Source organism: Melospiza georgiana, chromosome 1 (genome assembly GCF_028018845.1).
Source record: "Melospiza georgiana isolate bMelGeo1 chromosome 1, bMelGeo1.pri, whole genome shotgun sequence".
NCBI classification, from domain to species: Eukaryota; Metazoa; Chordata; class Aves; order Passeriformes; family Passerellidae; genus Melospiza; species Melospiza georgiana.
Window position 1 is genome coordinate 52002088 of NC_080430.1, and position 25132 is coordinate 52027219.

At 38.6% G+C, this 25132-nt stretch overlaps 1 protein-coding gene across 2 annotated transcripts in view; it reads left to right on the plus strand.

Moving 5' to 3' along the window:
• The window catches only part of TPK1 (thiamin pyrophosphokinase 1), a 302576-nt gene that overhangs the window by 189127 nt on the left and 88317 nt on the right, over nucleotides 1-25132 (plus strand). For both annotated transcript variants that reach the window (XM_058028031.1, XM_058028038.1), the window contains one exon: nucleotides 7593-7739. In XM_058028031.1, coding sequence (XP_057884014.1) covers nucleotides 7593-7739 — 147 coding nt within the window. The remainder of the gene's footprint in view (nucleotides 1-7592; nucleotides 7740-25132) is intronic.

The following is a 25132-nucleotide window of genomic DNA, read 5'->3' on the forward strand; positions in this document are numbered from 1 at the left end:
TGAAGATTAATGTTCAGACCAGCTGAAAATATTACTGTTCTTTTGGGACGTATTGGGAGATCTTCAGACCTGTGTGAAACTGAGTTTAAACATTTTAAATAGCAGAGCTAATACCTCGCCCTAGCTAGACACAAGTGCCTCGGGCTGTTATGTCCTCTGTGATGCTGCTGTGGGAGAGTGAAGGTCCTCCAGAGCTCTGCCTTACTTGTGACATCTTTTATACAGACTTCACTGCTAAATGTGACAGCGGGAAAGTGCCTGAGCTACTACTCTTAACTCAGATGAAACAAAAAAAAAAAGTATATCTGTGTGTATATGTGTGTGTGTGTATATATATATATATATATAAACTATTTTTTATATATAATATATATATAGTATGTATCTATGTAGTGTGTATATATACTATATATAATAAACTATTTATATATATATCGTATATATAATATGTATATATATAGTGTATATGTATAGTGTATATGTATAGTGTGTGTATATATATGTATGTATATATATATATATATGTATGTATATATATATATATATATATATATATATATATATATAAACTGTAGCAGAACATGATAAGGAAGGAGCAGCAAAGAGGAGCTGGTATGAACTGACCACAGTCCCCTGTTTCCCCGTGCCACTCAGGAGAATGGAGAATGGTGAGATAGAGGAGTAAGGAATGAAGGAGTGAAGCTGGGCCTGTAAAAAAGATGGGTGATAGAAAGGTGGGTTTAGTTTTTTATTTTTTTCCCTCTCTAATTTGATTTTTAATTGGCAATAAATTAAATTAATTTTCCCCATGTCAAGTCTGTTTTGCCTGTGATGGTAATTGATAATTAACAATTTCCCTGTCCTTGTCCTGACCCATGAGCTTGCTCATCTCATTTTCTCACCCTGTTCTATTGAGGAGAGGGATGAGAGAGGCTGGGTGAATGCCAGGCAGCCAGCTGAGATTAACCCACCACAGAGCCATAGGAGAAATCTAAGGGAAGATGTCAGGGCTCATGGAGATGTGCAGACGCGCACACGCTCTCACTGATACAGGAGTGATCATGTTTGTGGCCAGCAGGCAGAACTTCAGTGCCTGATCCATCAGATCCACCCAAGGACCTTCCTGTACAAGACTCTGCCAAGCAGGCTGCAGCAGGAGCCACAGTCCAGGGCAAGGCTCCCTGGTATGAATCATGATTTATATCCACTGGGGGAAGAATAGAGGCTTTGAAGAGAGGCTCTTTGCAACAGAGAGCTTCTTCCCTGGGAAATGTATTGGAGGGACAGGGAGGAAGGCTACCGTGGTAAAGACTGAGAGCCAGAGTTAAGAGAAATGTGGGATACAAAGCTCACAATGAACAGATTCTCTTGAAGAAGATTTTTTTCCTTCCTTGGATTGTTCCTTGATGAGAGTTTGTAGTTATTTTCCTATTTTTACTCCTTGAGGCAGGATTCAGAACGAATAAAACCACAGCATGTGCCAAACACAGCTTTTGGCACTGGAATTAAGTGGCTATTAGATCATGGAAGATATTTGCTAGACCATTTTAGTATTATCTTTCAAGGGCCCTTTGCATTGCTCCTCGTACAGATCCAGGACTTTCTTTCTTAGGGATATGACAGTTTAGTTATTGATTTCACATTTCCATGGTGGTGATACCACAGTGCACACTGTGGATTCCAGTAGTTCAGTTATGGGAAGAGAAAGGTTAGCTTGTTTTATCATACTAGTTTAAAAGATGAGAAGATTTTATAATTTTTCAGAAGACAAGTGATTGATAGTCCTGGAATCCTTGTTCATTCACAAAATAAATGTGTCTGGATCGAAACCAGCGCTCATTTTCCTCCAAAGCATCAGTAAACAGATTGCTTGCAGAGGTGTAGTGCTTTTACCTACTCAGCATAGCATGATAACAGTCAGGAGTACGGACAACCCCTTCACCAGAAAATCATAGGCAATAAGGAATTCCACTGACCCTGGTCACACACAGAAAGAATTGTAGAGCTTTGCTCCAGCTGACCAGCAGTAGCAGAGCAGGAGTTGTTGGTGTCCCCTCCCTACCTCAGGCACAGTGAGCATTGTTTCACCAAGGTCAGACACAAATATTCAGCATGAAAGCAGGAAGTCAAATTCAGATTGTTTGGAATCCAGCAGTTCACAAGGATTTTGTTGATTAGGTTTCTTTAAGTAATAAAGAATTAAGTCAATGGTCATGAAATTCATGTTCCACAAAACTAATGCCGGCTTATGTTATATACACTCTCAGACATTCCATTTACCTGCAAAAGAGGGCAAAGCCAAAGCTTCATTTTTCTGAAATGAAAGTTATTCAACCAGAGAAGTAAACACAAATTGATAGTAAAACCAGCCTTAAAATGTTTCCAGCAACTCAAGTCTGTTTCTGGATTTTGAGATTATCTTTTTCATTTCCATTTTACCATCATACACGTTTCTTGCTTTAAGCAGACAAATGCAATCTGTTTGCATACTTATTGTCTTTACCAGAGAGAATTAACCTCTTATTCAGATAAAAAGCATTACCAATATAGAAAGTACTTGGGTGAAACTGTAAGAAAATGACAAAAAAAAAGCAAGAAACGCTTTGTGAGGGAGCTGGAACAATATAATATATACATTAGTGGAGTGAGTGAGGTGAGGATGAAGCTGATTGAAGATTATCATCTCAGGTACGCAGACAGGATGGTAGCCTTTGACTGAGAGCTCTTGTTCCCAGAAGAGTCACATGGCTGAAGCATCAAGAAAATTCTGGCTAAAGTTAAGAGGATTCTACCTGAGCAAAGTTCAGATGCTGCTGTGTGGTTCAGCATCTCATTTCTACAGAAATGAATGTCATACCTTTTATGTAAAACACTGAGCTAGGGAGCTATTGTCCACTCAAACAAACAATACCTTGTTGCATATTTAACATTGGATTGTGGGATTTTAGTAGTCCATGAAATTTACATTGCAATTTTGAGGATGACATAAAAAATTACTTATGTGGCCAGCACTAGAGCTCTAGCACAGGCTATGGCAAATGAGTTAAAATCTACTCTGGCCCATTTGTTTTCAAGGGAGGTGCTTGGTGTTGGTACTGAAGCTGATGCAAGGACCAGAAAATAACTTAAACCACATCTTGAGCTCACAAATTGCCTTATGAAGAAGAAAGTGCTTTTCTTGTAAACTGCCCAAAATTGATGAAGTGACAAACCAATAAAGCAATAATAAATGCAACATTCACACTACTACTTAATTGTTTGTTTTTCAACACAAGATACTTATATATATGTATATAAATATCTTTCAGCATATAACAAACTTCCAACATGCTATGCATGTTACTACAATAATTTTGTTGTCTATGTCATATTCCTTTAAAAATTAAATTAAAGGAATCATCTCATGAGTTCTAGAAAATTAAGAAAGGCTGTAGAGATGAAAGGATTTTAGTGAAGTGAGAAGGTGCTAAAAACCCACTATGTTCCAATCAGATATCTAACCTGAAATTGGCATACTAATATCTTGGATATTAACAATGGGTTGTCCCCATGATCTCAGAGGAGGGGGAGGTTTAGTCATGATTCCAGAACTTTTACAAGGTCTTGATTACTCTCACCTTCTTTTTTTCCTTTAGGGGAGATCTTCTTTGCAGTTCATTCAGTGCTGCTGGTAGTTGTTAGTAAATTTGTTTCCTTTAATCTGCCCACCTCACTGAGATGTAGGCATTTTTGTTTGCAAGTTGTCAGGCTAAAAGTGAACTCATGGGGAAGAAAGTTCTTTGAGTTGTCTGTCCTCTCCCTGGGGAGAGGATTTCTTATCAGAGATAATGAGCATGGTTTTGAAAAAAAGTGTGCATCATTTGCTGTCAGTTTGAGCGTTGGACTTCACTCTTACAAGTCATGGTGATTCTGACATTGCAAAGCTGGTTATTGCTCTCTTTTCACCCACTCCAGGCAATTCCCAGCTTCCTGTGTCCTTAAATGTATGTTCCTTGGTCATAAAGTGAAAATCTTCTTTGTATTTAGCCCATTTATACTAGAAAGAGGAATGTCAGCTGGGGTAGCTTTCACAGTGTTTAGTTTAGCAAGCCTGCAAAGAGTTTACAGCAGGTTGTCCATTTCAGTAGTGTCTTTGAGAGTGGAAGCAGGAACCTGAGCAACTTCATTCTGATGTGGTGAGAGCCTCAGCTCCCCTTGGTTACTGCACCCTCTAAATTACAGTTCGCAGGAGAACAAAAAGATACGTCCCTGAATTGCCAGCATAAAGTTTTACTCTCTGCTTTCCTTCTCCTTTTAACTGCCCTGCTCTTTGATAGTGACTTCTAAAGCTTTCTCAAGACATACTAACATATGGGTGTATCTTTTAAAGATGACTGGATCCTACCCTTAGATCTTCAACTATTTCTTAGTTAAAGCTTGATAGCCTTTAAAGATACTGTTCATTTAATTCAGATTATAGATAGCCCAAGAGAATGTACCTGCAATCATATAAGCTGTTCTCTGTAGTTATTTATGATTTTATGTCCTTTTTTTCAGGAAATGAATGGCATAGTGTGAAAACAAATTGTGTAAGGGGACTGGTGATGGGACATTTAAGTGAAGCATGGACATTTCAATTGAAGCACAGAGTGTTAGTCAAATGTTGCCTGCTGGGCTCATTAGCAGTAACAGGATTAATTCTGTGGCTTGTGGTATGCAGGAAATCATAGTGCAAAAATGAATGGCCTTTCTTCTCTGCAATGTGGGAATATCTAAATGTACCAATCCTTGGTTCTTCACTTTGTCTTAGGTTGTAGAATGACACAGAGTTGTGTACATGCTTTCATGGCACATCCATTTTCTTAAATTCTTGGCAGAGGGACAAGAGCAGTGATTGCAGGGAAGGAAGTGATTGTTTAGTTACTTTGTGATTTTTGTTGTGGTTTTTAGGTTGTTTTTTTTTTTTTTTTAACAGAGGTGATAGCTTTAGAATGAAAAGGCTCTTGAGGTTTTGACTGCACTTATCCTTTTTGTGTTTTTTTTCAATAAACAAAGTGTGAATGCCTAGACCTTCAAATAAAAGCTCTAAAAGTCCTGCGATGTCTGGATTCCTGTCACTTCTGCCAAGATTATGCAGTGAAAGGTGGTACTGTAAACTGTCATAGAAGTACAGAATTTTAGCTTTTCTCTCTGTCTGTTCCTCTCACACTCGTCCTGGGTTTGTTTGCATACCTGCCACATGCTTATTTTTCATTTTAACAACCCATGAAAACCCTAAATAATAGATACATTCCTTTTTCAGATATCTTTATTATCCTTCTCCCAACACAGCTCAACCCTATACCTCTGATTTATGAATGCCTTTTCAACATGCCTCCACTCCATGCTATATTGGTTTTATTTTCTTCCTTTTTGGTAACCAGTCCACAAGACTGCACTGTTCCAACTGAATAAGGAACAGGACTTTGAGCAGGATTCTGTATTACTTGAAAATATAAGAAGTGGGTTCTTTTGCTACATTTTTCTTCAACTTGCAGCTCTCTAGCAGTCTCTGCCACAGAACTCTGAGGTTCTGTGAACTTCATAACTTGATCTGAGTACTTCATGGGAAGCACATGTGTGGTAATAACAAAGAAGGGTTTACAAAGGAAAGAAGACACCTCTAGAATGTTATTGCATCATTTCAATTCCAAGCCAAAGGAGCTCTGTATTTCCTTTATTCCTACCTTTTATATTGGTACCAATCATCAAAGCCAAAAAACACTTGTTTATGTATGGTGACGCATATATACACCAAGAAACTATTACAGTAGTTGCTTGGTTTCTTGAAGACTAATCTAGGCTAATATTTGGGCTTCAGTCCCATTGCTTAGTAGAAAAACAACATACATATGGATGCTAATCCTTTGTCAAGCCACATTAAGTTCACTGTGGTTCCACGTTAGTAAATCTGATTTTCTCCATGGCCTCTCCTGGGGAAGGAGAGGAGCATTTTACTGCTGGCTGTCTGGTAGGGAGCTGATGGGTGTTGGTGGGTCATATTAGTAGTATTATTTTCAGAGAATCAATCCAGCCTTTTAACTCACAGTCATCACCAGTTGAACAAAAGCAGTATGTTTCTAAAGTGGAATCAATAAAAGGGAAAATATATTATGGTATTATGGCTTAGCTGGAAACACATGCTTTTTACCTTTTGCTATTTTGTCTTCTGTTAAAGGGTAGGTTTTCTTACCATCCCTATTCTCTTGGTTGTGCATTTGGTCTATGTGATCCATAATCTGCACAGAAAATACATGCTGTCAGCAGTACAAGGATAGGTTTTTTTGTTTCGGGGTTTGCTGCTAGTGTAATGTGTTATATTGATCCACTCTGGCCTCTGAAGAATTTTCCAGGTGGTGATGAGAAAGATGGTATATCTCTTCAAGACCTTAATTTTCATGCAAAACAATATTCAACAGAATCATAAAGCCCTAGACTTGGTAATAAAAATAGAAGCTGATGCTATTAATGCATCATTCCAGATACACAGAACGCCATTATGTGGCTCTTGGGTTGAGTAAAATTTCATTTAATCATGGAAACCATAGACTTAAGCTCTGTAAAGTTGAAAACTTAACCAGATGGCCATTGTCAAAGCAGCTTCTAAAGACTTCACAGCTGCAATGTCTCAGGGCCCTAGATATGACTTAGCATTAGCTTTTTAAAATACAATTACTGAACATAACTGATCTACATTATGGAAGTGATAATAATAATACTTTGCACTCAGTGACCTTTTATTTAAGTACCTAAAAACTCTTAACCAAGCCTTTTGAATACTACTTTTCTGCTTATAGGAAATGAAGTGTTCAGAGTCTGGAACACCTGTGTGAGAGAATTGATCAGGAGCAGTCCGCCTCCATGGCATATTGCAAGCAGTCAGAGGTGTTTGCTGTGTGACTGGGACTGGAGAGTGCTCCTGAAGCTGTCTGTCCCTGACAGCTGGGAGGTGATGTCCTAGTCACTTGGGACACAACTTTCTATATGGTGCTACTTTTAATCTTGAGCAGGGCCAGCCTTTGAGTGGTACTGCCTGTGCATTGAAATGCTGTATGGCAGGAATGAGAATGGCACATAATGGCCTAACCTGATACTTATTTTATTTACTCTGTAAACTGTGAGTATAATAATGAAATGATGCAAAGAACTGGGGGTTCTGTGGCTCAGATATGCCACACTTACCCAAGGAGCTTCCGTGTAGAATGATATATCCTAGATTCTATATATTCTTGACAGGCAGGTTAGTACCTTCAAAGACTGGCTTGTTTTTTAGGGAGAATGGTTATGTCCTTTTTAAAAGTGCCACATGTTGGCCATGGATTTATGATGCTTTAATACTCAGCTTAAAAATCACATAACGGTATTTATCAGTAATGGGAGTAAATAACTGTATTTGACATTTGCTTTTGTATAGTCAATAGTTTAGGGGTTTTTTGGTTTTGGTTTTTTTTTTTGTTTGTTTGGTTTTTTTTGTTGGTTTTTTTTTTTCCTCAGAATGATTTTATTGTGGATTTCCAGCATCCAAAGACCATTCCTGAGATTTTCTTGGTGAGTCTTTTTGTTCTGTCTTTTAGGTCGATGTGATTGTGGCTCTGGGTGGACTTGGAGGACGCTTTGACCAAACAATGGCATCGGTAGAAACGCTTTTTCATGCAACAAATATCACTCCTTCTCCAGTGATAGTTATCCAGGAGTGCTCGCTGATTTACCTGCTTCAACCTGTAAGTGTTGTGAAAAGTTACTTTGTAATAAAACTGACCTTCCACCCACACTGACACCGTAGGTCTTGCACCATAAATGCTCACTTTATCAGTTTTCTTCTGTAGGGTCAGAGCTGAAATATAAAATACATTGCAGGCAAGTGGACAGCAAATGATGGGCTCTGAATTCCTCCTTTGGAAAGATTATGTTTTATTTGTTCATGATAAATTTGTTTAAAAGGGGAGAAACAAAAAAAGTTTGAAAAAGTATGGAAAAAAAAAGTTTGGAAAGTATGAAAACTGTATTGGGTAAATATAGAATATTGATTATAAATGGGGATAAAAATTAATCTTTTAAATTAGATTCTGGTAAGTCTAAATTTAGCACACAGCCCTTTTGCATGTTGAGTAGCAATCCAGATGTCTTCAAAAAGAGAAGCGAAGAAAAGATGTGAGAGGATTTGTGAAGGAGTTCCTGCCGTGCACATCAGGCAGAGCTCCCATGAAGTCTGAGTGGCACAATTCATTATGATGGGAATCCATCTAGCATCAACGAGGGAATTTATTTAGGATGTGTTATTTCTGTGGATTTTCAGATCTGTTATTGCATTTATTGATTCATAAAACAACACACACAAAATATCTTGCTGATCTTCTGCTTCTGAGATTTAAATTAAAGGCAAATCTAAATGTGAAACACTGTTCTCTAACAGTGATTCTTTTTTTTTTTTGAAAATATGTGTTCCTCTTGGCAAGGTTTCTAAAAGCTTACCTAACTTTCCCAGTTTGTCTTGGAAAGCTTATTCTGTTAAAATAAATAACATTCACAGGTAAATTTGACGCAATCTGGCACCTTGAAGATGTGCTTCAGTGTAATTTGAGAAAAGCATTAATGCAGTTCTATGAGATTATAGATTTAAAGCCACAGGGGCAGGTGCTCTATTAACAGTTTGAAGCACTGTGTCTGCAGGAAAGGTAGTAGGCACAGGAGCTCTTTTGCCAGTATGATGAGGAATTACTCTGATCATTAGTTGCACAACTAAATAGATGGAGGCAGTAGAGTGAGGGGGAAAGAGAAATAAAGGGAAACTGTGGTTAAAATCTGAAAGTCAGGAGTAACTTGCTTGTAATTGATCTGTGAGTGCAGTACTTTGCTGACAACTGTAAATTTCTTTTAGGGTATTTTTAAGAACATGTTGAAGAGCTGAAATAAAGTGGACAATTTCAGTTTAACTCTAGAAAACTCTTGCTAAGACTGGAAGGATTTATAATTATTTTCATTCATCTTTTCCATAGGCAGCTTTAAAATGCAATGCCTAAGGTTGCTTTCATGAGTCTTCCATGAATAATTAAAGCCTTTACAACTTGAAAAAAAACAACAAGATCTGTGCATTTAAAATAGAAATGAGAGGTTGCTAATTGTTTTGTTTTCTGGAAACTTCTTTGTTCTATTTTTAATAATGCCGTACAAAAAGCTTTTAATTTTTTTTTTTGTAGATGGGCAAAGTTCCACAGGAAACTTCAGGCTGTTTCTAGCTTACAGAAATAAGGGGCAGATATAGGGGCAGGCCATTTAAACAATCTTAGTGCTGACTTTGACAAAAAATTGCTTTTCATTGTTGGTTTAAACTTTTCACTGTTGGCATTTTCATCAACTGTTGTGGATAATAGAAGATAATAACATTAATCCTGCATAGTTGATAGTTGGTTTTCTTTTAAAAAGTGAGTAGTTTATAAACTGAGAGAAACAAGGATCCTAACTTTGGAAGTACACTCGTTTTTGGTTGGTTTGGTTTTTATGGTTTGTTTGTTTTTTGGGGGGTTTTTTGGGGGGGGTGGGGGGTTGAGGGGTTTTTTTTGTTTTTTTTTTTTAAATGGAGTTCAGCTTGATATTTTTCTCTTCCAAACAGCCACAATCATGACATTCTCTCTTTTCCCTCTCTTCACTTTGTAATTTAAAATCAAGGTAGGAGGGATTTTAACACAGTGGGAGACCCACTGACTGTTCGAAATGCAAGTCTGGAAACTGTGCAATAAATGAAGCAAGGTTTTGAGATTCAAATGCTGATGCAAATTATGAAGTTGAGAGCATGTTGCTTTTTCTATGAATGTAGAGTGGAAACATTTCTATAAATATAGAAGAGAAACTCTCTATTTTGGGAAGAAGAATCTGATCTTTATTGGATTCTTTGGATAAAATATATGAGCAAAACATAATTATGGTTTTGTTTGCAAATAATGGTAGCCTTTGGTTCATTGTAGCAGGAGAGTGGTTCTCTGTCATGTGTACCTAGGCAGAGTCTAAAGTATCTGGATACAGCACGCACACTGGTAATTTCTTAGGAGTCCTAGGAAGGATAACAAGGGGAGTAACAAGTCAAGCTGCTGAATTTATAGTTACCAGTGCAGAAACTAAGAGGAAGATGGTGGGACTAGATATCTAAGGCCACCAAAAATCTATTAATTGTTTGAAAGAGAGATTGAAACAATTTCACATTGTTACAATGGTGGTGTAGAAGGTTATGGTAGAAGAAATACATAAATGCTTAACACACTTGTAAAGGGTCCCCGGTGTTGCAGGAAACATTATGGGCTTGCTAAAAGTCTTCAGGGTTGGAAGAGGAAGACAGCAAGGACAATGCCTGATTTGGGATCCAGTGCAGACTACCAGGCAAGGTGGACCAGGTAAAAAATGCCTTTTATCATCAGCCAATAGCATTATCCAAGTGCTGAATCCAAGTACATTATCCAAGTAATTAGAACTTTGAGTATTGAGGCATTTCTTGGGAAATAGACAGACAGTGCAAGTTTTTGAAATATATAGATTAAAATGTTTTGACATGGAAAGTGAAGAAAACCACAAGGAAGTAAACTCTCTTATGTTCATTTCTGACTTTAAGGATAAGCTCCTGTAAGGAAAAGAGGAAAAAGATGGGAATAATTACATCCCATAAATACCTGTCTACATGTTCTCTATGGAGAAACTGGGGATGTAGAAAATGTAGACTGTAAGTATGTAAATTTAGATAAATTGATTCCAATATATGTCAAACCACTAATAAAATATTGAAGAAAAGAAAGCAGGCATGAAATGAGTTGCACCTATGGAAGGGCCCACACAATGAGAACATAGTTTGTAGCTAGAGAATTTATAAATTGACAGTGAAAGATTTTCTTTTGTCTGAATTGAAAAGGAAAACTAATGACAAGCAGCCTAAATGAGAACATTTGCTCAGTCTTCACTAAAGCAAAATATTCCTTTGAGCAGATAACCAATACAGTTAAAATCAGTGCTAAAGTCTGAGGAATTTAAATTGCTTCAGAGAAAAAGCAAGTAAAAGATTGAGCTGCCTTTGATTCTGCCAACTCCAAGGGCTGTTATTTTTTGTGTGCCATGCAATACTAATTAGAATAAGAGTCAGAAACAGGGAAACTTTGTAAGAATTCTAGGATGTGATGCTTGTTATGAAGCATTTCCTTATCTGATGTTTGGAGTTTGAAAAAAAATAAAAAAGAAAAAAAATGTACCTGTGTACTGAATAGATGTCATATTTCATTCTGTAGTGGGAGAGGGAGGAAAGCTTGAATTTTTAATAAGGAGTAATCAGTCTTTATAAGCAGGATATTTTATGCAAGACTTCATACATTTTATGTTAGAAATTTGGTAATATCAATTACCATTAGACTATACCCTGGCTGAAGAGCATAATTCCCTTAGAGTCATGTTTATCATGCTAGCCATGCTCAATATGAATGGCTTAAGGTTTCACATACATACTTTCTCATTTTCTGGTTGTGTGCTTCTCAGGAGTACAGAAACATTAGCTTCTGTACACTGAGCATAAATTATCTTTTATCTGTGAGTTTTATGGCAGTTTGTAATACAAGGTAATAGGATTTATGACCAAGAAATGAGAAGATGTCCAAGAGTTAATGAGGCCTGTCTTTTACATATACTGAGCAGTTCAGTTTTCCCCATACAGGATTCCAGCCCTAGGATGTAGAGGAGAATTGCTGCCTACACCTGAAAATGCATTACAGCAGCATATTTTTGTCAGTTAACTAACTCTTTGGAAAGAGTGTGTGAATACTTTGATAACCCTTTTTCCTGCACCCGGCTTCTCTTTTGAGTTCATGCCTGCCTTCCCTGTGAGAAACGATGAATAATTTAACATCATAGGCAGTGGCCCAGCAGCTAAATGTGAGCAATAAGAATCAGAAATTCCATCCCTTATTCTTGGCTCTTTACCATCATTTCCTTGAAGAGAAGTATATTTTGATCCCAGACTGTAAATTGGATAAAAACCATGTCCTTCTCTGAATGGGTACTGTGAGGCTCCTTTGGTTATTTACAAAATGCCATTACACACTCTGCCCTGCACTTACCTTATCATGGTAAGAGTAACAACAGTATTAGCAAGGCCCTTAATTAACATAAATATTGCCACAGAGGAGGCTGTGCAGATAATTAGTGAGCGAGGTCCCGAGCACAGTTTCAGAGGGAGCCAGCCATCCTTCTCACAGATGACATCTGGGCATGGCTCAGGTTCAGCACAGGCCAGGAGCTGCTTCCCAGCATTTGGAAGGGACCACCTTGTCATGGGGCCAAGAGAGAGCAGCCACATGCCCATGAGCACTGCTGTGCTGGTTGGCTTGAGTTCCAGCGCCGTTACCTGAACTGATGTACAGGTGCAGACAGAGTGGCTTGGCATGAAGATGTGCTCCTAGATGGAGATGCTGCAGCAGATGTGACGGAAGGTACAAAGACCAGAAGCTTTCCTGGGGTTTGTTGCTGCAATTCTCTGTGCCAATGTGATTTGATTTGGTTTGTGTCCATGCTTGTAAAGTTTAATGGGAAGTTCAGGGTATATACCTTCAGCTTGTGAGTTTTCTCTGGCAGCCAGTACTTGAAATTTGCAGGAACCTCAAGAATGAGTTATCCAATCCGTTCTGTACTGCCTCATGTGTGTAAGAAGTAGACCTGGCTGGCACTCAATGGAGAAAATCCCTGATGAATGTGCCTCCTATGGGGGATAACTTTGGCATCTGGAAATTTAATGTCTCCTTTTCCTAGATATGTATTTTTGATGGGTAAATTCAGTTTCAGTTGTAAAGCAAGGCATTTAAACATATATCTAATATTTAAACATGCATTTAGTACTTACAGTGTTTATTGTCCTGAAAGGCTCTCTCCCCTGTTTGATATCTTCTCTCAAAGAGCACTATTGGAACTGAATCTACTTGACAAAGCAGTCAGTCTCTGTGCCTCAAGCTCCTTGTGGAATTCACAAATATACAACTCCTTGTTCTTTGATAAATACCTCTTTCTGTGACTTTTTCTAGGAGAAAGCCAATGATTCAGCTGGACAGAGACTCTGCAATGTCAAAAATATTAGCTGAGGAAAAGTCGTAATCCAGCCTTTCTTTGGGAGCCTGAGTGCCTGAGTCCTTCACAGAAAACCTTGCAGAAATGGGTTTTTGCTTCCAGAGGTTTAGTATTACATTGAAATGGCTTCTCAGGAGGAAAAGAAAAAAATCTATGTTGGTAGTTTAGCTGCCTTAGTTTCCTTCTTTGGTAAGAAACTTTGAGGACTTGGTTATTGCTCAACTTCTGTTCTTAAAATAAGACTTAAATTAGCCTGGTTTTTTATTCTTTCCTGGGAAAATCCAGCTGGACCAATTAATTCTTTTCCTCTGGTAATGTAGTGGGCCTATGTAAATGTGACCTAAAAAAGGCCCCAGATCTGAAGGACTTAGATTTATTTCATGGTAATTCATGGCTTGAAGTGGTGTTGCTTCATGGTTTTGCACAGGATTTCTCTGTTTTACTGAATATCAGTGATCCAAAATTAATTCCTATTTGTCAATTACATTTTGACCTGGAAAATATTGACTTGCTATCTTGCTTCTCACTGCTACAAAAGGAAACTCCTACGTAAATTTTCTTTTAACAGCTACATTCTTTGTAACTTTGTTCTATTCCAACATCAGCAGATGTGTAGTATGAAGTACACCAAGATTATATAGAACCTTAGAAATAATAATTAGCTTTTGAAATAGTCAAATCCTTTTAAACAGATTATTTAACATCAGTTTAAAATGCAACCTGCATCAACTTTATGGATGGCATCTAATAGTTATCCATTTCTTCTTTATAAGGAGGACAAACTGAAAACAAAAAATTCATAAGTCGATTTGTTAGCTTGCAGGTAACCAGTTTAATAAAGTACCTATCATTCAGAGAGGAAATGAAAGTACCAAAACATCATTACTAAGTGAAAAAAATAGTATTTATTAAATGAAATTTTCATCTGTTCATAATTGTTAAGAAACAAGCCATACTGTCTAGCAGAATATGATAATCACACAGCTGGTTTTGAATTCACATCTTAAAGGTGTCTGCAAGAGAAGAGGATGTAAGGAGGTAAGGAGTCTAATTGGATTACCTAGGTGTTTCTAAATTCTGAAGTCATCCAGTGTGATTCTCAATCAATAGTTTGCACTTGGTAAGTGTCAACAGTTCTGCTTGCAACTTTTTTCAATATTTGCCCAGATTTTTAATTAGTTACTGCAGCTGCTGATGGATGATCATCGAGGAGAACCTTGGCCCTAAATAAAACTCTTCCAATGAGATTCCTGCTCTCTGTTGTTGCCCCTAGCTGCTGTGATATGATCTTGTCAATATGATAATACGTGTTTTGTTGGTTTATGGAAACCACAAGAAGTTTTTGCCACAAAGCTGATTATCTTAGAGCTGTTTTGCTGGAGTTTTTTCCCCCAAAATTGTCAATTACTTTTCTTTCCTTCAAAATCTTAATCCTTCTTTTCATCCTGTCCTTTAACAACTTCTTTTTGCAGTGGCCTGATACTTTGGGCTTTTGTGTGCAATGTGATATTAATAACTTTGTGTACTGTAAAACAATTCTTCTGCTTTCCATTAAATGGTCAGCAGCAAAATACAAAATGTTTATCTTTGCCATTTGCTTATGGATAGGAGCTGATCTATAAGCTGAGATCAGTAGGAAACTGGTAAAACTTTATCCTGTTGTGACAATATTGATAAACTGAGAAAGACCACAGCAGTATTTTCACTTATCTTTATTCTGTACCTGAATGGAACAAAGCTGGAGTGTGTGTGGGTGTGTGGGTGTGTGTGTGTGTGTGTGTGTGTGTGTTGTTTCCAGTTTTGTTTGGGTTTTTTCCCAGGTAGGACTTTACTCCTATTTGGGGATTTTTTTCAGCAAGCTACAGAATTTCTAAGCTTTTTGTGAATAGATTTTTTGGCCCAAAAAGAAAAGAAAAAAAAATGCTAAACCACTTCAAAAGACTGTTAATGTGGATTCCAAATTTGACCAAAAGATTTAAATATTTTGTACATAATTCAGTAAGCTTTCTATTTCTACAAGGTACCATATTTTTGTGCTTTGAAAAAGGAACATTATGCAAATGCTTGTCTGTATGAAGGTGTCATAAACTGGTACTTTGCAAATCAATTTTGTAGTATTTTTATGACTATGATTTAAATTATTTGTCTATCATCTAACACCTGGGAGGAGCAATGCAATATTTTGAATTTCAAGGTCAACCATTAGACATGAAGAAGTAAGAGAACTCAGAGGAATAATTATTAACACTTTCTGTGCCTTGCCTTATCAGATGCCATCCTCCTTACTAAGTAGTCATCATACTGCAAGATCTTTATCTAATCTTGTTTCTTCCACTTTCCCTTTCTTTTCCTTCTGGATTTTCCTTGAATCCTATCAGCTGTCTTTTCTCAGCACATAATCTTATCTTATTTTTTTAGTTCAGTTTTGTCTAAACTGTTCTATCTTTAACTTAAGCAGCCACTGCTACCCTGAAGATTTTTCCCAGGATTTATCTCCTCTCAGCAGTCATAACTGTGTGCTATGAAGCATTAATTCATCAATGCCCAGTCATTCTGGCTTCATCTATTAATAGAATCATAGAATCATATTCCTCTTGGGTCTCACAATCTTTCATCTTTTTTTCATTGTTCCAATGACCAAAGCAGCCCCATATTTAGTACTGGAATCTGCTGGGGTGATACCTGCTGCAGTGTGCTTTTGCATCACCCTGAAATCATTCTGTGCTCTAACTCTTTGTTCAGCTTTATTGTGCTAGCACAAATTTCTTAAATCTTGGGATTCTGTTCTACCCACTAAGTGGCAGTGTCTTTCTGAAGGCACCTTACTGCCTTGCTTGTGTTGAATTTCGCCAGAGTTTTGCAGTAAGTAGCAACTTTCCTCTGAGTATTAAGTGCATTTCGGTGATAGTTCAGGTATATGCAATTTTTTTCACTCCCTGCCTGAGTTACAGAAAGTTCTGTACATAAACAAACAAGTATCAGAAGTCTGTAATCTGTGACAGAACCTTATCTGGAAAGAAAATTAATGGAAAATATTTTATTTCATACAATCAAAAATATAGCAGGAAAAATCAATATTATTGTTCCTATCCTGAATGTAAATAACAGTCAAAATTGAAGTGATAGTAGGTGATAAATTATTTTCTACTACAAAATCAAAAAAATAAAAATGCTGAACACTTAGTTGTTGACCCAAAGGGCTTATAGAATCCTTTAGAGGTAAATTTAATAATGGTCTTTTCTGTTCACATCTGAGTGCTGGTAGCAGTTAAAGTTGTAGAATGTGAGCATCTGTATTCTGGCCTCAGTTATATTTGAAAATGTGTTATCTCTTCAATTCAATCCCTTTGTGAAATGGCTTAGGTTTATGCAATCCCTTACAGTATCACTGTTAATTCTGCATCTGCCAGGGCAGTGGTGTCAACAGTATGGATTTTCAACATTTAATATTAAAAAAGGGTCAGGGCAGAAGAATGATAATGTTTGGTAATATCAGAGGTTCTAGGGAAAATGCTGTACTACACTGATAAACAAGATTTAGGTAGAACTATTCAGCTTTGCCATGGGAAGTGATTGACTTGGCAATCCGAATTTTCTTCATGTTGATAACAACTGATTACATTACTTCAGGACTCTCACTGCTCTAACAGAACATCCCAAGAGCAGATGGGGATCAGGGATTGAATTCCTCATTGTCTTTTAAGGCTGTAATATGTCTGTCACTCTCATGACAACTCCAGTCAAAAATACTTCTCAGCACTGCAGCTGGGCCAGTGACCTTCAGGGCACTGCACAGGCTTCCTACTCTTAATCCTAAAATTAAGGGATTTGGAATGAATATGTTTCTGTTAAAGGGAAGAAAAGGAGTCTGGAAACAATCTTCCAGGATCTGTGAAAGGGATTTCAAGAAAACGAATGAAACTAGGTTTATTCCTGAGATGCATGCAGAAGAATGACAGACAGTGGCCCTAAACTGAGATGGAAGATTCAGGGTAACTATAAGGAAAAGTTTCTACTCTGAAGATAATTACAAATTGCATACAGGATTAGGTTGCCTAGAGGATCTCTGCCCTGACAGTGTTCAAAACCTGATGGGAAGGCTGCACCCCCCAGACTCCCTCCCACCTAAGTGATTCTGGGACACTTGCAGAGACACAGGTAGAGTGAGTAGATGTGTTAGAACCATTGTACAGGTATCTATTGAGAAGAATCCTGATACAGAAGAAGGCTGTGGCCACATTGAGAAATAGTGGTTCTGTCCACTGTGATCTCTTTTTATGTTTTTGTTACCTTACAAAGGGAAGTGTTGTAGTTTCTCATGTAACCTCACAGAAGAAAATGCTGAAAGGAGAAATGGTTGCTGTCTCTGAATGCACTGAGTAAATGCCAGGAAGATAAAGCAGGACTGGTTAAGCTCAAGCCCAAAATTAGAAAAAGAGTAAATTCCTTTAAACCAGTGATATATCCATCATAATTTCCATCAGAAATTATGCCATTCAGAGGGAGCTGGACAAACTTGAGAAGTGAGCCCACAGTCTTCCTCATGATGTTTAACAAGTCCAAATGCACCTGTCCCAGAGGCTGGAAGAAGAAATTATTGAGAGCAGTCCTGGGGAGAAGGCCCTGGGGGTGCTGCTGGATGAGAGGCTGGACATGACCCAGCCATGGGCACTCACAGCCCAGAGACACAAACGTGCCCTGGGCTGCCTCCAAAGCAGCGTGGCCAGAGGGGAGAGGGAGGGGATTCTGCCCCTCTGCTCCTCTCTGGTGAGAGCCCACCTGCAGGGCTGCATCAGCTCTGGGCTCCCAACATGGACCTGCTGCAGTGAGTCCAGAGGAGGCCACAAAGCTGCTCAGGGGGCTGGAGCACTTCTCCTATAAAGACAGGCTGAGAGAATACAGTCATTCAGCCTGGGGAACAGAAGGCTTCAGGAAAACCTTGTATCACCCTTCTAATATTTTACAGGGGCTTATAAAAAGGAAGGAGAGGGACTTTTTACATGGGTAGATAATGACAGGACAAGATGCAGTGGTTTTAAGCTCAAAGAGATGAAAGGGAATGCCTCTCTTTCCTATTAGGAAGAAATTCTTTGTTGCAAGGCTGGTGAGATACTGGAACAGGTTGCCCAGAGAAGTTGTGGATGCCCCATCCCTGGAAGTGTTCCAGACTAAGTTCAACAGGGCCCTGAGCAACCTGGTGAAGTGAATGGCAGAATCCCCTGCACATGGGATTCTATGACTCTATGAAATTAGAAGGAAAAGTCCCTAATAATTTTTGGGTGAGATTGCACAACAGGTTTACAAAAGGGAAAACTCTGGTAGAGGGTAGCAGAATCAGAGCTCACTATGTTGATTTTACATCCTCCACTCTATTCCCACCAAAAGTGAATACAAAACTTTCAAAAGTTGTTAATATGTATGCATTGTGTTTCCAACTGCCCTTAAATTGCTGCTTTTTAAACATGAACCTGAAAGTGACATCAATTAAGTGACATTTGAACCTTGAGTCACATGAGCCGTACTGGTTCTGTGATCAGCTGTTCAGCAGTGCTGATTTGCAAACAGTGAGCATGAGTTCCAGCCCCTCCCATGGAGTCTTCTTCATAGAAGTAGCTTCCTTTTGCCATTTATTTACTCTGGCTGGAAATACACAGTCTCCCCTACCGTCATCACAGGTAATTGTAGGAAGCGTGGGTTAGATGGATGGACAGTGGGGTGGACCAAGAACTGGCTGAGTCTCAGAGCTCAGAGGGTTGTGGTCAGCTGGAGGCCTGTGGTGAGGAATCTGCTGAGTCCAGTCTTTTTGAACTTGTTTATCAGAGTCCTGGATGATGGGATAGAATGTACCCTCAGCAAGTTTGCTCTTGGTGTGAAACTGGGGGGCAGAGGCTGATACACGTGAAAGCTGGGCTGCCACTCATGGGATCCTGCTAGGCTAAAGTATTGGGTGGAGAGGAAACTAACAAGGGCAAGTATAGGATGCCAAACCTGGGGAGGAATAAGCCAAGTACCAGCAGAGGCTGGGGGCTGAAATCCTCAAGAGTAGCTCTGCAGAGAAAGGCCTGGGAGTCTTGGTGGTAAGAAATTGTGGGTAACAAATTGAGCCAGCAGTGCCCTTGTGGCCAGGAGGGGCAATATGGTACCCTGGAATGCACTGGGAACAGTGTGGCCAGCAGGTCAAGGTAGGTGATCCTGCCCTTTACATACTGTGTCTGGACAAGTTGCTATTGAATGTCCAGTGGAGGCCACAAAGATGATCTGGGGTCTGGAGCATCTCTCTCATGTTATGGGAGCTGGGCTTGTTTAGAGGAAATAGTGAGGGATTAGTCTTGTTAATGCCTATAAATATTTCAAAGGCACATGCCAATTGGATGGTGCCAGACTCTTTTCAGTGGTGTCAGTGACAGGATGAGGAGCAATGGCCATGAACTAAAACACAAGGAATTGCACCTCAACATGAGGAAGAACTCTGCATTGACAGGCTGGACAGGCTGCTCAGGGAGGTTGTGAAGTCTCCCTCTGTGAAAGCATTCAAAACCCACCTGGATGCATTCCTGTGTAACCTGCTCTAGGTGACTCTGCCTTTGCAGGTGTATTGGACTAGATGCTCCCCAGAGGTCCCTTCCTACCCTAAAAATTCTGAAATCCAGGCATTGCTTTCATGTATGCCATAAGAAATCAGGTATCCAAAGGTGGTTTAGCAGTCAGGGAGAATGCACTACTGTGAAATCATATACCTTTTGGCTAGTGATGTTACCTGTACAGAATAAATGTAATAAATAAATAAATAAAACAAATAAATAAATGTAAATGGCAAAGCAGATGAAGATAATCTAATCTGGGCTTAAGCACTTCTTTGAACAGTAGTCTGCAGATGTAAGTATAGTTACCTCATCTGGTATGTAATTCCAAGTTCAGATGTCTCTGCCTTTTCCCATCCACATGACAGCCAGTGGTGCTTCGTGGGGAGTATCAGCATTTCTGTGCCATCAACATCTGTTTCTGAGTGGTTAATTTTCATTAAGAGTTCCCATCCTTAGTTAATTGAATTATGGCCTTCAATTTCAGCAATATGAGGTACCTGAGGGAAAAGAAGGAGCTGCACCCAGAGGGGAATCCTTTTATTCTGGTGAAAGAACAAATTATCAGATTGAAGAATAATTATCTTGCAGAATTCTCTTCTACAAACCACAATGTTGGCAATGAAATGTACCCTTGTGTTATGAGTCTGAGGTTTTCCTACCTCATCCCTTAAGGGTTTTTAGATGCAAGCATTTAAAAGCTGCATTGCAGTATGGGTATATCTCTCAATAATGGGGGCACACTATTCAGTTCTTTCTCAGATATCACTTTTCTTTTAGGACAGGGAAAAGAGGAAGAATCTCTGGGGAAAAAAAAAAAAGGCATATTTTTCTGCTATTGTTAATCATCAGTAGTTTTTCCTCAACAGGAGGACAACCTTCAGAGAGAAGCAAGAGCAGCTGAAGATCTGGAATTAGCCTTCTGTGGCAATGATGCCACAGACAGTTCCCATTAGCTGCAAGCTTAGTGATTTTTTTTAAGGAAGAGCTGCCTGTTTCCTTTATGTTAAAGGAACCTGGGAACTGAGAATAAAACTGATAAGATATTAACTCTACAGGGCATTGACTGAAGCTTTAAGGCAATTAGAGGAGCACCAAGAGATGACTCAGTAGGTCTCCAAGGGGCCAGTGTCTACATAAAGTCATTGACCCTCCTGTCCATTCAGGATTTTGTGGCAGTAATTTCCATATGTTGTAGGTGTGTAAGCTACCACAAGCAGCCTTGACCCAACCATGCTTAATAGTTCTTGAAATCCTTGAGGAATGTGGAGAGTCTGGTGTATTCCTGTTGAGTGAGATGGATGGCCAGAGGCAGAACTACTCTTGAGCAGCAGCCTGAGTTGGCATAAACAAATCCAGCCATTCTGGTGTGCCAGATGCCACAAAAGAGATGCACTTCAGAACCTGTGCAGATAAAGGGAGTAGCTCATCATTCCTATTACATATATTTTATCAATTTTCTGTGAGCCTAATGATATAACTGAATTACTAATGCTTGTGTCATTTCTTGGTCTTTCATCTGTCTGACTTCTAGATCTTCCTTCCTGTTCATAAGCACACAGTGAAGTTGCAGAAATATCAGGGCAACATCTGATTTCCAGTTTATCAATAGTAATGCTCTTCATGAACATCTCTCTTGTTTTTAAATTCTCTTTTGTATTTAAACCTAGTTCCAGATTATTGTACTAAGTGCATTCTGTGTCTCCTTGGGGGAGAGGCATTATGAAGCTATTGTTTTAGAAAACAAGTTTTCTAGCAATAGTGTAGGAATTTTTAAGTATTTCTAGTATTAAAGCCCACTGAACTGTCAAACAGTCCTCAAAAACTCTTAAGGAGCTAAAATACTAAATATTCTTTTTTATTCTAAATCATCTGAGAAAGTGAAGCAGTTTTAATTATTTACTGCAGTCTGTTGTTAAAAGGCAGAGAAGCTGTGGTGCCCCATCCCTGGAAGAGTTCAAGGCCAGGCTGGATGGGACTTTGAGCAGCCTGTTCTAGTGAAAGGTGTCCCTGCCCAAGGCACATCCTTCAGATAATGAAGTGAATGCAATCACTCATTTGTGTAGCCCTTGGAAACCCATGCATGATGATGTTCAGATATCTCATCTGGAAAGGCAGTAGGAGCTCGTGTTTCTGGAACAGCCTGAGTCAACCCCTGCAGTTCAGTGGAGCTGACTCCCTGCTGGTGTCTACCCCTGGGAGGCCATGCCTGCCAAATGCCTGCTTCTGGTTGCTCCCATGCAAACTTCACTTTCAGCTGGGGGAGTGAGAACAAGATTGTCTCTCCTTGAGGTTTGGCAGTATTTCTCCATGGAATTCTGGAAATGCAGGATGATTTTAATACCACTGTTTTATAATTGGACTTTTTTTTTTCCTATCTGAGGGATAGAAATCCAATGTTGAGTCAGCAAGAGCTTACCTGAAGCTGATTGTTTTGATAATGCCTCCTTTGTAGTCATCTTGGAGAGGGGAAAAATGAAGTAAATCTGATAATCAGCTTATTATTTAGATGTGCTTGATAGTGGCCTCTACAGGGTTATACTGTACTGAACTGTTATACTATGATCCTTTCCTTCAGCCTGTACACCTAAAATCAGGTTACTGTGGCTGTGGATTCTCAACATTTTTTATTGTGAAGGGTAACTGATGTACAAAGTCCTTGTTGGAAATAGTTATTTTTAGAAGAATCCATAAGATGACAAATAATAACATGCCTAGCTTTTCATATGAGCTCTGATCTTCTGTTGCTGAATCTTGGACTACATGTCATGTCACACTCTTTAGCTGCATCTCAGGGTATATTACTCCTATATTGCAGGGGGGGAGAGAGAGAGACAAAGGCATGAGGAAAGGAAATTATTTGCTCAGGCACTCAGGGAGTCAATACCATACTGAAAATTGAATCCAGTTTTCCAGGTTTCTATTTCCAGGGACCTGTCAACTGGGACCTATTTCCTCCTTGGTCCTTGTGACTTTATTAAGAATGACCTTTAGAGATGATGGAGATTTCTACTGAAAATGCTTAATCCTTTCAGAAAAATCAGAGAAGCTCACTTTTCTGATTTAGGATTAGTAAAACTCATCCTAAACTTCCTTAGGAGGAATTGTGAAGAGATGGATTTGTATAAATAATCTCATTTCTTAAGAAGTCTGAAAAAAAAAACCTTATGCTTGAATCTGAGAATGCCATGGCTTAAAGTGGCCAAATATAAATATGCCAATTATAACAGCTGATTATTTCTAATGAACAATTTATCCAGGAAAAGAAGAAACAAAGACTTAGTCAAAGTGTGGCAGACAATTATTATAAATAATAACTTCTACATTTTAACATCTTTCTGCTCCTGTGCATGACCGCTGTGCCATCCAATAACACATTTCTCATCTCGTCAGAATTTTACAAGTTCTATTCCAATTGTCATCAGAAAAAGCAGTTTACAGGAGACCTCAGAAGATGAATGTTCTTACCCCCTGCCTTTTTTAATGTGTTAGATATGTGTAGGTTAGAGATGCAGAAGGGAAAATGACTATAGCTATCACAGTCTTTCATAGGCGAGTGAGCATAAGAAAATCCTGGGGTATCACATAATAGAGCTTACAGCAAGATTTGTTCTCATTCTCTGAGGTGTCTACAAAATACATATATCATGTCCCAGCACAATGAGCTGTCATGAGCACAGCTTACTCAAGCATAGCAGGAAGTTGTAGCTCTGTTAGTATGTAGCCAATCTTTGGTGGTTGGATGGACGGGCACATTTTCCCCCTCTCTTATCCAAACTAATCTGTAAATGTAGATGTATAAATCCCTAAGCAAGCAGCTGATTTCTTTCATTTCTTGGAAGAGCTGCTGGCCTGTATTTTCAGAGAGGCCAAGTTTCTTGAAATTAGTTTAAAAATACATAGTTGGATGCTTATTCACCACAGTTGTGTAGAACTAGCATACATTTCTTTCTTTTTCTTGAAATTAAGACACTTCAGAAATTGTCTGTCAAATAAAGTATTGAATTGTAGCATTCAGGACAGGGAAGCAACACAATACACTATGAGAAAATCAGAATCATGCCTGTCCTTCTATAGGGAGAAGGTAGAGGAGGCTTTTTTGTGTTTGGTTAGGTAATCTAGGTCAAGTTAGGCATTAACTTTGCAAATGGAGCAAAAACATTTGTACTTAATGTGCTGCAGGAGTGAAATTGTTGAAAAAGTGCAAAAAGAAGAGAGGCAATTCACATCTTGCAAATTATATATGGACTGGAAAATGCTATGGACTTTAGATAGGCTATAAAAGGAGAGCCTGAAATTAATTACTTGAAGAACTAACAGAGTAAAGACATGGTGATTATTTACTGAGATAAAAATATGAAACATTTGTTTTCCTACTGTAGCATTTAGGGAAAATTTCTAGAGATGCTCATAAGCATCCTCTGGATCCATGGTAGATTGAAAAGGAGATTGAAATGGTCTCATAGAAGAGTATCTGTTGGAAGTCTACACACACATGCACTCACTCACTCCCTCACTCTGCTTGTTGGGTTGACTGCTCCCCCAGGCAGAATTTATTCATGTCAGGGACAAAATTTTTCTCTGATTTATTTGAGACAAAGGGGATGATTCTTTGAGATCCACTGCTTTGGGTTTTGGTTGTGATTTAATGTTAAAGCAGTGCAAATATTACAAGTACACTACTCTAGAGCCCAGGCCCTGTGACAAGTACAGGTTGGTGTGGCAGGTGGGGAGACAGCCACAAAAAGATTGGAAAGGAGTTGGAAAGCAGAGGGACATACACTGGAAGGATGAGCATTTTTCTTACCTGAGTTCTGTTTCTGCATCACAAAGCAATGAATTTCCCAAATCAGCTATAAACAAACTCTTCCATTTCTAAGGACAGAGAAGGTCAAGAAGGCATGCCAGTCTTTTCAAAATGAGCTATAATTGGTACTAGCTAGAGCCTTAATATTCATTACCTGTAACTGAGGGGCAAATGATAAGTGTGATTTCTTTTCTTCATCCTAAGAAATATTCCAAGGAAATAAACAGAATTGCTTCCAGTGTGTTCCTTGCAATTGAATGACCCTGGTCATAAGCGAGTGTTCAACAAATGCAGAGTAAAACACAGAGCTTCTCAGGAGTAATTTTGTATCTGAGGAACTGATGTGATTTCTGTGACTAATCATCACATAAACATGATATATTATGTAATACATAATGAGGAGAGTTTGGGTTAAAGATTGTAGGTCTGTGTGTGTTTGATTATAAATATATCACAGTTACACATGTTTTCCCCTTTCAAAACTCCTGACCTTTTTTTCTGCTGTGTAGGTGGGCTCCTATGTACCTGAAGAAAATTACATAGTTCTAAAAATTGAAAGCTATCTAATAAAGAACATTTAGCCTAGTTTCATTATAGACCCATAATATGTTGCCAAAAATGGAACATGATTTTTGAATGG